The sequence below is a fragment of the Tursiops truncatus genome, chromosome 10, assembly GCF_011762595.2.
Source record: "Tursiops truncatus isolate mTurTru1 chromosome 10, mTurTru1.mat.Y, whole genome shotgun sequence".
In the NCBI taxonomy this organism is placed as follows: Eukaryota; Metazoa; Chordata; class Mammalia; order Artiodactyla; family Delphinidae; genus Tursiops; species Tursiops truncatus.
Window position 1 is genome coordinate 2180064 of NC_047043.1, and position 12129 is coordinate 2192192.

At 61.5% G+C, this 12129-nt stretch overlaps 1 protein-coding gene across 11 annotated transcripts in view; it reads right to left on the reverse strand.

The window, feature by feature from the left end:
* Positions 1-12129, reverse strand: part of SLC22A23 (solute carrier family 22 member 23) — a 146330-nt gene that overhangs the window by 13798 nt on the left and 120403 nt on the right. For 3 of the 11 annotated variants that reach the window (XM_019944968.3, XM_019944969.3, XM_073810245.1), the window contains 5 exons: positions 11287-11414; positions 6687-6789; positions 4274-4506; positions 2669-2701; positions 1447-1570 (listed from right to left, as the gene is read on the reverse strand). In XM_019944968.3, the coding sequence (XP_019800527.1) occupies positions 1447-1570; positions 2669-2701; positions 4274-4506; positions 6687-6789; positions 11287-11414 (621 nt within the window). The other 8 variants (XR_012334283.1, XM_073810248.1, XM_073810246.1 and 5 more) reach the window with 5 other exon arrangements.

Here is a 12129-nt window from a genome sequence, read left to right on the forward strand (position 1 = left end):
GGAGGCTGGCCACCCCCAGAGAAAGATACAAGTCTGACCTCAACTTCCGGTCTCCTGAAAGAGTCCTCCTTGCTGGGCTCTTTGGTAAAGGAAGGACATTAACTGGGTAAAGAAAGACACGGGGGGGGGGGGGGGGGGGGGGGGGCTCCTGAACTCCGCCTGGGGCGCTTTGCAATGTCCAGCATGAAATAAGCCCCAGGCTCACTTCCCGTGTCAGGTTAAGCAGAGGGTTGGACCAGGGTGAGTTACTTGCATTTGCTTGCTTTTTCTTAAATGCACAATTCCCTGCCATTTTATTCCCTGGGTACGGGACAGCCTTCAGGCTTGGCATGTGTATGTAAGAATCCAGGAGGATGAACCAGAGCGAGGCCAGTGAAAATGCTGTGTCAGCATGACGCCTGCAGACGCGGGCCTCCTCCCAGAGCCCGGCACCAGGGACCAGATGGTCAGTCCTGGGCGTCCTGCCTGAGTGGGACTGGCCCCTGCCTGTCGCCCACGTGGGAAAGGGAGGATGGAAGGGTGCGATCATGCTGGCTTCTGGGCGGTATCCCACAGCCGATTAACTGCCACACTCCCAATTACACTTTAACAAGCAGAGCGTGTGCGCTGGGCAAGCTGAGACGTTCCCACACCAAGTTCGGGAGCTTGACCGGACGGAAGTCACAACAGTCGCTACCGGGCAGACAGCGTGACGGCAGGGAGGTGATGCCCTTTACGAAAGGAAACCCTTCCGTGTGGCTGTACCCTCGACAGCACCAGAGGGTGTGCCTGCCCGCGCACCGCTGCCCGGGACGGTGCCGGACGGCGCAGACCCCCCTCCCCTCCCCAGGAAAGCAAAGGCAGCTGAGTGCCCGCCACCCCGCCTTTCAGAAAACAGACCCGTCACGGACTCCTGGGGACCGGGCTGCACACTCGGCCTCTGCCGGACGCACGGCGGCTTCTTAACCAATATTTGTCCAACAAATCAGTGATGTAACTTCTTGGGATTTCTCTCCGAGGCCCTTCTTTGGGCTGGAGACACTGGCCTCTCAGGCCAGTAGAAAACCAAGGCCCTTTCTATCTGCTTTGTATGTGAAACAGACTGTTTCCGGAGTCCTCCTAGGAGAGTGGACAGCGTCTGGGCTGGAGCAGAGCACAGGCGTGAATTCAGTGGCCTCCCCACTCCACTCCTTTTCCAGGCCCTGCCGCGCTGCTTGCGCCCCCAACGCTCCCCGTCCCTCCAGCTGCCTGGACGGGACCCAGGGGCCAGCCCTCCCCTCACTCTGGGTTCCCTGGGGGGCAGGGCGGAACAGCGGTCTGGGAGCTGACGCCCAGCACGGGCCGCAGCTCGTCCGGAGGCCGGAGCAGAGCGGGTGGCTCGTTCACCGGGAGCCCTGCCAGACGCGGAGCCCCGCCCCCCGTGTCCTCAGAAGAAACGCGCCCCTGCACGGGCGGCCCGCCACGCACCTTATCACTGTGGGAGTGATCTCTGCACAGAAGAACACGCTGAGGCTCCCCACTGCATGGGAGGCGAACATGCCCACGATGGAGAAGGTGATGGAGAACTTGTCTTTGACGCTGTCACTCATTCCTGGGGGAGAACCAGGGGGGTGGTGAGGAGGGCGGAGGGAGGCCTGGGGCCGAAGAAGGGTCTTCCCTCCTCCCCTCTGCCCAGTGTGAGATGCAGACCCGGGAGATGCAGCAGCGTGTCCCGGGGTGGGAGGTCAGAGCCCTTCTGGCAGGAGCCTCTGTTGGGTCCCCCGGGAGTCCCTGCGGGTCTAAACTGTGGGGCTCAGGCAGACTCTGCCGGACGCCGTAGCCTAGAGCGGCCGGCAGGGAGGGAGGCTGGTGGTCTCCCCGACGCTGTGGCAACGCCCTCCCGTCCAGCCTTCCGGCTCAGCTCCAGAGAAAGGTCTCTGGTTCCAGAGAGCCTGGCCATCCTGGCCTCAGGCCTGACCAGTCCAATACAGGGACAGGGCAGCCCAGGCTTGACCGAGGGGAACGAGAACTCAACCCCGAGAGGAGAACTTATGGGCCTGGAGGGAGCGAGCTGGACCAACTGGAGCATCTTGCCAGTGGCACCGGGTCTGACCTCACACCCAGGCGGTGCTAGGCGGGCACAGCAAGATGCTGGGGTCCCACATTTGGGGCGCAGCCCACTTCCCCACAAGGCTGCACTGGGAGCCCTGGCGGCACGGGCTCGGTTAGGCCAGGCACGTGTGCGCAGCAGTGTCGCGTGCGGGGCAGAGGCTATGCCGTCCCAGAGGCCGAGAGTAGCAGGCTTGCGTCGCTCACAGGCGGGGACAGCTGCTTCCCCTGGCAGCGTGGTCAGCCGGGCCCCCAGGGCCGTGTGGCCCAGCCCAGGCCTGTCCCCAAGGCCCTGCATCACAGTGGAGGCTGCTGGGCTGTGCTGGCCACTGGTGCCAGGGGCAGGGGCGAGGGCAGCGTGCAAGCCGGGCACAAAGCGGGTGGGGGGCGGGCGGCCCGACTTTCTAGAGGCGCAAGGGGCAGAAAGGACAAGTGGATGAGTATAGTGTCCAACCTACGGCCAACTTCAGCTGCAACTCTTGGGGTGAAAGGGGGAGGGGAGAGAGAGGAAAGGGAAACCACAAGTCTGTGAGTCTTTGTGAAAATGCCCTGCAGGTGCAATAAAAAAGACAACACGGGGCCGCACGTGCGTTCGGCTCACCTGAGTCCGGATGCTGGCTGTATTTCCCGATCACTGGACCACAGGAACGGCGGCACACGAGGAGGAAGGCGGGCAGGGAGGGGAGAAAGAGAGCAGGTCGGACGAAGTTACCACCGCGTGCTTCCACGCGACTGGTTTCTAAGCACACCCACTCCGGGACCAGCAGGGGTGGCCTTGCAGCCAGCCCGCCAGGCCCACTCGGGGAGCCCAGCTGACGCCGCCAGGGGCCAGAGAGCAGGAGGGACGTGGCACAGACGTGGGGGAGGGTCCAGGGCATCAGGGCCGGCATTTGACCAAATGGAGCTCCTTCTGTTCGGAAGGGAGGGCTGGGCCCCTCTGGCCTCGTGACCTGGGGAGGACGCCAGCTCCTGAGAGCAGGGGCCCGCGCGCAGCGGGGGAATCTCGGACTTAACTTTGGACTTAATGTCCGAAGTTACTCAAGTCACTGCTGGTCTGTGCTCGGGGCACCAAGTGCTCTGGGCAGACCCGGCAGACAGCATCGCTGTGCCCTCCCAGCCTGGTCCCCACGGTGCCTGGTCTCCTGGGCATCCCTGCTCAGGGACTAAGAAGGGCGGCTGGGAGCCCCGGGGCTGCCGTGCCCTTGCATGTCCGCCCAACCGGCGGGAGCTGCAGAAGACTCCCCAAAGGGCAGCTTGGGCGGCCCCACCGGGGGACAGACCCCATGTCGTCACAGCTGAAAATGAGACCAGTCTCCTGGCAAGATGCGAACCGCACGTGAACTTGCCCAGGTCAGAAAGCGGCTCCTGAGTCTGACGCTGGCTCTTCTAGAACCCAGTTTGCACAAGGCTGAGAAAGCCTCGGTTTTCTTTCTCCTCCTCCTGTTTTGGATCCTCCCTCCCCACCTGGACACCACGCAGACCTGAAACACTACTGCAGGCGTCTGACTTGCCCAGCAGCGCTGACCGAGCTCTGACAGCTCAGGGGCGAAGGCAGCCATCAGAGCCACGGGGTCCCCGCAGCGCCTGAGTCCACTGGGGGGGACGGTGCTGGGCGAGAAGGCTCGGCTGTCCGGCTCACTCCCGCCTCGCCCCGGGCGGTCAGATACGCTGTGGCCCGTCCCCGTGGCGGGCGAGGGCTTTTGTTCACCAGGAGCTGCACTACGCGTGCCTTGTAGAGTTGGGTGGGCGACACGGACTGGCTAGCTTTTCTTTAAATTACTTTTAACGTTTACTGAGAAATTCTCTGGCCCCAAGAGCAGCTGATGAACTTGGAAGCAGTACTGAAAAGCAGTGTCCCAGTGCAAGGGTGTCAAAATGTATCTACCTCGCCCTTGATCTCACATGAGGAAAAAGTCCTTCATTCCTTCTCACGTGATGGATCACAGCGGGAGAGCGTGGCCCCCAGTGGGGTCACCACGCCCACCAGCACTGTCAGGGCCCAGCTACCCAGGGCAGCGGGAAGCCTTGGGGTCGCGTGGGAGGAGGGGGCACCCCACGCACGTGTTCCAGTGCGAGCTCGTCCTCCCCAAAGCAGCCCCCTGCAGCCGTGGATTCTGGAGGACGCCTCGGGCTGCCCACCCACCCAGGGCTCTGGAGCGCATGCCAGGCCCTGCCCACCGCCCGCCCGGGGCCTGGGCCCACTCACGGTTGAGCAGCCCGAGCTGCAGGAGCGAGGCCAGGGCCGTGAGGATGACGAAGAGCAGCAGGCCTCCCCGGCGCCCCAGGAGCCGCACCGCCGGGCACACGGCCAGGCAGGACGCCAGGGCGATGCCGGCCGCCGTGTAGTAGTCGGCGTAGAAGTTCTCGAGCAGTGGCGCCTTCACCTCGTGGCCCACCATGCTGCGCGCGAAGCAGTGGTGGATCCCGAAGCCGGTCAGCCTGCGGGGACACAGTGCCTGAGGCCACCACCTCCCGGCGGGCGCGGGACACCCTGCGCCGCGTCCAGGGGCAGAGCAGCCCCTCGGAAGGTGGCGGGGAACGCACGTCAGAGAGGACGTCGGGGGGGTGTGCGCGGTCACCGCCCTGCCGTGGCCTTACGGAGGATGCAGGCATAAAAGCAGGGAGGCCCTCGGCTCAGACGCTGCCTCTCAGGAAATCCAGGCGTGAGGCGGGCGCCCCCAGGGTCCCTGCACCGAGGGGCCCATCAGAGCCACTTTCCAGGCGGGCCGACAGGCGGGCAGCACAGCGGGTGAGCACGGCCTCTAGGACGCACCGCCCGTCTACACCTCTGCCTCTCCCGGGGTTCTGGAAACTCGGGGACCCGCCCCGAGAACTGGCTCCCCCCCACCCCTCGCTGCTACTCGCGGCTCATGTGGCCTGGAGGGACAGGAAGGGTCAGGCCAGTGAGGACATCTGGCCTTGGAGACCGTTCAACGCTTAATTTACCGTCCCCCGCCCCCCCTGCCCTGGGTTCAGCCCCCTCCTGCCCCACAGGGTCACAAAAACCCGCAGGGAAACGTGTGTCCCAGCCGCTCAGGCGGATGTCCATTCTGGGAACAGGAATAAAGATGTGTCGTGTTCCCTGGGAGCACAGGGCAGCAGGGCTCTGAGGCCCCGGTGGATGTGCCCCGTGGGAGCAGGGCTGCGAGCGCCTGCATCTGTCCCTGAGCTGAAACGCCCTTCTCTCCCAGCCTCCCTCCTCCGTGCTTTCAGCAGACCTTGAGGACGCATCAAGGTCAACTACAGACCCAGTCCTGCAGGAGGGAGCCGCCCTCCTCCAAACCCGGCTCCCCTGGGCCGCGTTGGACGGCCTAACAAGTGTGAGTTCGGCGGGGCTCCTGATCTCAGGGCGGGTCTCCCACCTTGTTGTTCTGGTGGAAGGACGTCCTCCGACCACAGCAAAGCCAGAGAGACTGGCTCGCCCTCCCCCGAAACAAGAATCATTAAGGTGGAAACTCCCCATCTTGTCTATGTCACCATTTGTGTTTTTTCCAAAATAAAAGTTGGAGAAGTGACCCCACTGTAAACGGTCCCACTGGCCCAGCCGGCGTCTGCCTGCGACTGGGCAGCGGGTGGCCAGGCTGGAGCTGACTCTGTGCAGAGACGGGCCTGAGGGCTCGGCCCCGACCAGGCGTGCGGCGCGGCTGCCCCTTCCCCTGCCTGGGCCTCGGCTGCAGGACGAGGTGTCCGTTAGATCTGGGCTCTTCCACTGCTTTGGCGCTGGGCTGTTTTGTATCCTCCCCCAAATTACTTAACCTGGAACCCCAGTCCCGACAGCTGATTAAAGGAGCGGCTTCGACAGGAGCAGCTGTGGGACGTAGGGCCAGAGGCCCGCCCCCGGGCCTCGCTCTCTGCCGAGGACTGCCGTCCTGAGACTGCGCACCGAAGGGTGCGAGCTCCCCTCCCCCAGTGACCTCTAACCCCCGACTGCCCAGATGACCTGTGACCCTGAACGAGGCCCACCTGGGCGAGCAGGGAAGGGCAGAGTTACTGAGCTGCGAGTCAGCAGCACAGGCTTGCCAGTGCACACCGAACCGGGGACAGTGCTGGCAGGAAACGGCGTGAGCCACGGGGGTGCGGGTGCAAACCTGGGGCGCCGGGCTGGATGTGGTCGGCTAGGCGGGAGGGCCTCTGGCCACGTGTGGAGGTCACACCCAGGGCCGGGCCGGCCCATCACCACCCGCCGTGACCCTGGGGTCGGGCCTCTGCAGGCGCTGGCTCCACGCAGGGAGCTAGGACACTCAGCAGCCCGGTCCCCTCGCCCGTGATGGTGCCCGGAGGCCCACACGTGGGGGTCCCGTCGCCCCCGAGCCCCCCGCCACTGTGCCTCGGGGGGAGGTGCCTCCTGGGAGGTGCATGGCCAGAGAGCCCCGCTCCCAGGACGGCCCTGGACCTGAGTCTGTTCTCCGGCAGCCCCGTCCCCCGGGACACGTCTGTGCGGCCCGAGTGGCGAGCAGGGGGAGATGCCGGGCTGCCCCGAGGCTGGGGGTCCGCGTCTGCAGGCACCCGTAGCCCGTCAGACAGCTGTTCAGAAGCTCTGACGGGGTTGCTCAGGCTCACCCCGGCCCTGCCGCCTCTCCCCCGCTCCAGGCCCGAGCCCGCCTGCGCCCGTGACTCACGAGTTCACGCACAGCACCACAATGTTCTTCCACAGGTTCCGGGTTCCCACCACCTTCACGATGCAGACCTTCTTGGGCCTCCGGGAAAGCTCCTTCTCCAGCTCTGCAGAGTGGGGGGACCCGTGAGCCACGCTCGGCCAGGCAGCCCCCCCGACGGCCCGATGCGTGGATTCGGGGGTCAGGAGAAGGAGAGTGTTTCTCTTTTAGGCAGGGGCAGGGCCTGGCTCTCAGGGGAGAAAACGCGCCACAGAGACACCGACTTGGCAGGTACAGCTGCCCACGGGGCCCGCAGGGAGGCGGCAGGACACACACAGCAGCCACCTGCGTGGGCTCCGTCCACTTGGAAGGGCTGCGGAGCCCGCTGGCGGGCACAGAGGCCCTGGTCGGGCTTGGGCAGGGGTCCTCTTCCTTACAGAGTCTGAACCCTCTGCTCAGGGACCAGGAGATGCACGCACTGCTCTGGTCCCCAAACCAACTCTGTGGGCCAAACAGGCTGAGGCTGCTTCCTCTGCACCTGCCCCCGCACGGCCCACATACTAGGAGGAGAAATGAGTGACTGAATGAACACGTGTGCAAACGCGTGCACAGAGGTGTGGCCCGTGCACATACGTGCGCTGAGCCAGACAGACGGCGTCTCGGCTCAGGTGACGTGACCAACTACAGCGTGGTCGCGAGACCCAGCTTCTCGGGGGGCCCAGACCAGCTCTGAGCAGACGCCAGGCCCACGTCAACGAGGTCGAGGCGTTTGCCGCCGTCCCGGGGCTGCCGGTTCAACAGGGAAGATCCAACGAGGAGACGCCCCAGCCTCCCCGTCTCCCGGCATCTGTGAGCAGAAATGCCGCACATTCAGCCTCCGGGTCTGTCCCTGCTCCCCTGGCCGGCCGTGCCCTCGGGGGAGGGGACCCCTTCTCAGGGGCCAGAGAAGAAAAAGGAGACTTAACCAATCAAGACTGCCGAGGTCAGGGGATGCAGGGAAAGACTGACAGCGCACCGACCACAGGCGGCTGGGAGGTGAGCAGGCAGCCCTGGGTGGGATCCTACGGCAGGGTCACTGGGGGTGACGTCCGGTCCAGGCTGCAGCTGGGCTGACTGCAGTGCAGCGACGGCAGTTTCCCAGTCGTAACAGGTGCAGGGGATGTGCGATGTTACAACAGGGAGACTGACTGGGGCTTTTTCAAAATTCTGTGCTCTCTTTGTAACTTTACTATAAACCTAAGAGGAATTCAAAACAAGTTTACCAAAAATAAAGCATGCAGTGGGGTGGGAAGGCCCGGAGGGAGTGGGGTTGCCTCAAGAGGGGCCCAGGAGCTGCAGCCCCCTCGGGGGGGCTCTGAGGTGTGCCCCCCTGCCTGTACTGCTTAGGGGTACTCTCACCCCTGGATGCCCTACCTCTTTCCTGCCATCCAATGGCGAGAGGGTCACCAACCTCACTAGTTACAGCTGGAAGGGGCAACAGGTTGCTTAACCATAACGGTTTAGGAGTTTTTTATTTAAAAAAAAATGTCTGGATCAGTGTCACCAGCTGGGGCACACAAGGGAGAAGGCGACACCTGTCCTACGTCCGAGGGATACCATGCTCCCTCAGTTTCCAGAACTTTCTTCCGTGTCAATATTCAGGCACAGAGCTGCAGGCATGGACGCTCAGCTCCTGACGTCCTCCTGGCCTTTATCATCCCCTCTGCGAAAACAGGCTCATTTGATTTACAGACATACTTTCCCCACGGTCAGAACGCTAGGAAACTTTTAAAGAGCACGGAAACATGGTTAACAAACACATAGCCATAGCGTTGATCCAGCGATCCGAGTATCTTCACTGCTGTGAAACTGGTCAGGAACCTATTTATCACAGCCACGCTTGCGCACCATGGAAGTCTTCCAGGAAGAAAAACTAAATGCCCATTCGCATGGCTATGCAGGTTTAAATTTTTTTTTTTTTGGTAATGCAGCTAAAACTTAATTCCTGATACTTTCTAGTGTATGAAATAGATGTTAAGAAGCTGTAGTAACTGTAATTATGACCTTTTATCTTTCTTATTTTAAAGCTTTAAACTCTGGAGCCCAAGCTGACTGTAGTCTACAGAGGTAACTGCATTATTCTAAGTGGAATTACACTAACCTCTCCAGGGCTCTTGGTATGTTCTCTCTGTTACCTGCATCCCCAGCCTCTCGACACCACCACAGACACGCAAGAAGCCATGAGGCCTTCCTGGCCCCGCGCTCCGGCCGACCCAGACCGTCCTGGCCTCTCCCCACCCACTGCAGAGACTCCTTCCTGGGCCTGCGGGGACACCTGCTGACCCCAGAAATTCCCTCTCAACGCGCGAGGCTCCAGCCGGCCCGAGGCCTCTTGCAGGAGCAGAAGTAGGTGCGGAGGGTCAGAGGCAGGGCGCCGGGCTCGGCTGCCTGGGGCCGCCTTGGCTTCATCTCCTGCTGGGGTGTGACTGGTGCAAGTCACCTGACGCTGGGGACCGTGAGGTGGCCCGATACAGGGACCCGCTTCTCACCTTGGGTTCAGGACAGACGGACAAGACAGAGTGAGGCACGTGGGGTGGGATCCCCGCTCGGTTACCGAGAAGGGCTCGGGTAAAGCCCCTGTGGGCCTGATGGGGGCCTCGTAGCCCCCAGACTCGCTGCCTGACCTGGTGACGCCGGACTTGGCTGCTTCCCTGCGGTCAGGCTGCCCGGAGAGGGCCTAATGCCGGGGACCCCCTCACCGCACCTGGCTCACGTCCAAGGAGGAAAAGGGAAGCCGGTTCACTCTTCCTCGGGGGCTCCTTCCATGCGGAGGGAATGCCGGGAGCAGGGAAGCCGTGCCTCCAGCTCTCAGCCTCCTGGGCCCCTTTGCCATACGTGCAGCAGGGGCGGGCGATCTGATCCATCGGAAAGGCTCTGATGAGGGTCAAACGCCTGTATGGCGTCTCAGCCCCCAAGGCAGGGCTGAGGGCAGGGCAGCAGGGAGGATAGAGTCAGGGCGGGTGAGAGCCTGGGTTGGGGACGGGATGCTGGTCCAGTGGCCTAGATAAGATGCTGGGACACAGCATTCAAGCAGGCAAACCAGTCCAGCCTAGGGAGGTGCAAGGGGCCACTTGCGAGGAAACGGATACCCGCCTGCCTCCAGCTTTGCCCTGGTGCCATGACGTCACTGTCACCGTCACCCTGCGCCTGACAGCTGGGAGGGAGCAGAGACCCAGAGGCTGGCGAGAGCCGCGTGCCCCGGGGCGTGAGCGCATGCCACCCCAGCCCCCAGTCGGGGGGGTCATGCGTGCTGCTGCCTGCCCCCCAGCACAGACACCAGCACCAGCCCAGCTCCTGAGCGAGGATACCACTTTCTAAAAACAGGAGGGAACGAATCAGCGTAATTAGGATGGAGAAAACAAGCTTCTCCCAGACACTATTTTAACCTGAAAGAAGTGGAGTGTGGTGATTTAATTAGGGAAATGCCAGAAACAAGGCACTTTGACTTAAGAGCGCTGACCTGCTAATGGATGGGCCTGGACAAGTTTGGGGACAAGAGCCAGACAGTCCAAAAGGGGCAAACGTGGCCTGAAAGGAGCGAGGTCCACGCACCCCTCACCCCCCCGCCCGCCACGCCAGCACGTCCATCTCCCTCTCGGAAGCAGCACAGGGAAGCTGCTTCTGCTGGGCTTCCTGGGCTCAAGTCCCAGCACTACTACTCACTAGCTGTGTGACCTCTGGCAAGATACTCAACCTCTCTGTGCCTCAGTTTCCTCGTCTGCAAATGGGGATAATTACAGTACCTTGCACAGAACTGCTGTGGAAAGATTTAAGGTAATATCAACACACCTCTAATATTGATATCAGGTGCTTGCTTTTCCTGTAAAAGTCCAAATAGTCAATATTTTAGACTTTGCAGGTCACAATAAATCACTTCTAGTGCTTATTAAACAGACAATGTTCAGGGTTCCTTCCAAGATCTACTGGATGAGAATCTCTGGGTGCCGGGAGGGGCCCAGGAGTCTAGATTTTAACACCCTCCAGGTGCCTCATGGATCTGATCTAGCTTTTGTGCTGACGTTCCTGACCAAACCGCAGGCAGGCAAGGCTGTGTGCCCCGTGCCCCATGGATCTGATCTAGCTTTTGTACTGACGAGTCTGGATTTTAACGCCCTCCAGGTGCCTCATGGATCTGATCTAGCTTTCGTGCTGACGTTCCTGACAAACAGATTCTATGGACCTGAAGTGTTCCGCGTCCTCAGAGGCCCAACCAACAGGTCCTGACAGACACAGACAACACAGCAGCTCTCTGCAGGTCCTGTTCGGGAGACAGGGAGCGAAGGCCAGTGCCCCCTGGCCAGGACCGCCGGCACCAAACCGCAGGCAGGCAAGGCTGTGTGCCCCATGCGGTTCAGCCCTCAAGGTTCCCCCGAGGGGCAGGGGCACGCAAGGTCACGCCGTCCTCTGGGTTTGGCCTTGGCCATGTTCCTGGTCTAGCTGAGGACCGACTGCCCCAGGAAGCTGGACAGCTGGCTGGGCAACGAAGGCACCAGGGGTGATGTGGGGTGACTCCTGGTCCCGGCGGGACGGGTGGCGGGCCCCCGAGTCTGGCAGGGCTGAGGGTTTGAAGGGAACGCGTGCTCACCAGGCATCACGCCTTTGATGTCACTCTCGGGGTTCATGCGGTTCTTCTGTGTGAAGCGCAGGATTAGCTTCTTTGCCGACGCAAACTGGTGGGTGGCCATGAGCCACCGCAGGGACTCTGGGAAGATCCTGCAAAGAGACAGGGAGCGGGTGAGGCTCTTCCCATCGGGTGAGGCGTCAAGACACAGCTGTCGGGGGCTGGGAGCGTCCAGCCGGGTCGGACTGGGTACCCGTCTGCGAGCGGCGGAGGCTGGCGGGTGCTCAGGACTCTCTCTTGGCCCAAGCGGACGAAAGAAGACCGTGGCCCTGGGTGTTTCTGGCTTTCTCTTAGAAAGTGTAGAAGTTGCAATGTTTAAAATGAGGCAGAAAGGAGCAGTATCCTCCCAGCTGTGTCAAGAAATCTGTGTATACTTTTCACCAGATGCTGGATTGCTAAAACACGTTCCAGCAATTCATGGAAGGGCTGCTTTTGTGATATTCTGTCTCAAAAAACAAATGTTCATAGAATGACTTTTAAGTTTAAAAACAACGCCCCCATCCTAGCGACCTGACGGGCACCTTCCGTTCTGAGCATCTGGAGCCTGACCTGCCCAGGGCTCAACTGTAGAATTAGTTTCATCTTGCTGCTAACTGCCCAGAGCGCCTCCCGGAGGCAGGTGATGGTTTTCAAGTGTAATGAGCGACAGACTCCTTGCTGGTTTGTTTGTGTTTAGGATGAAATACGGTGAGGCGTCCCATCGGGAAAAAACCCCAAACCAAACTAGTGTCTTATCAATGCGTTTTGTAATTTTACATTTATAACGAGATTTGCAAGTCCGTCAAGGAGAACCATGTGCCTGTCTGG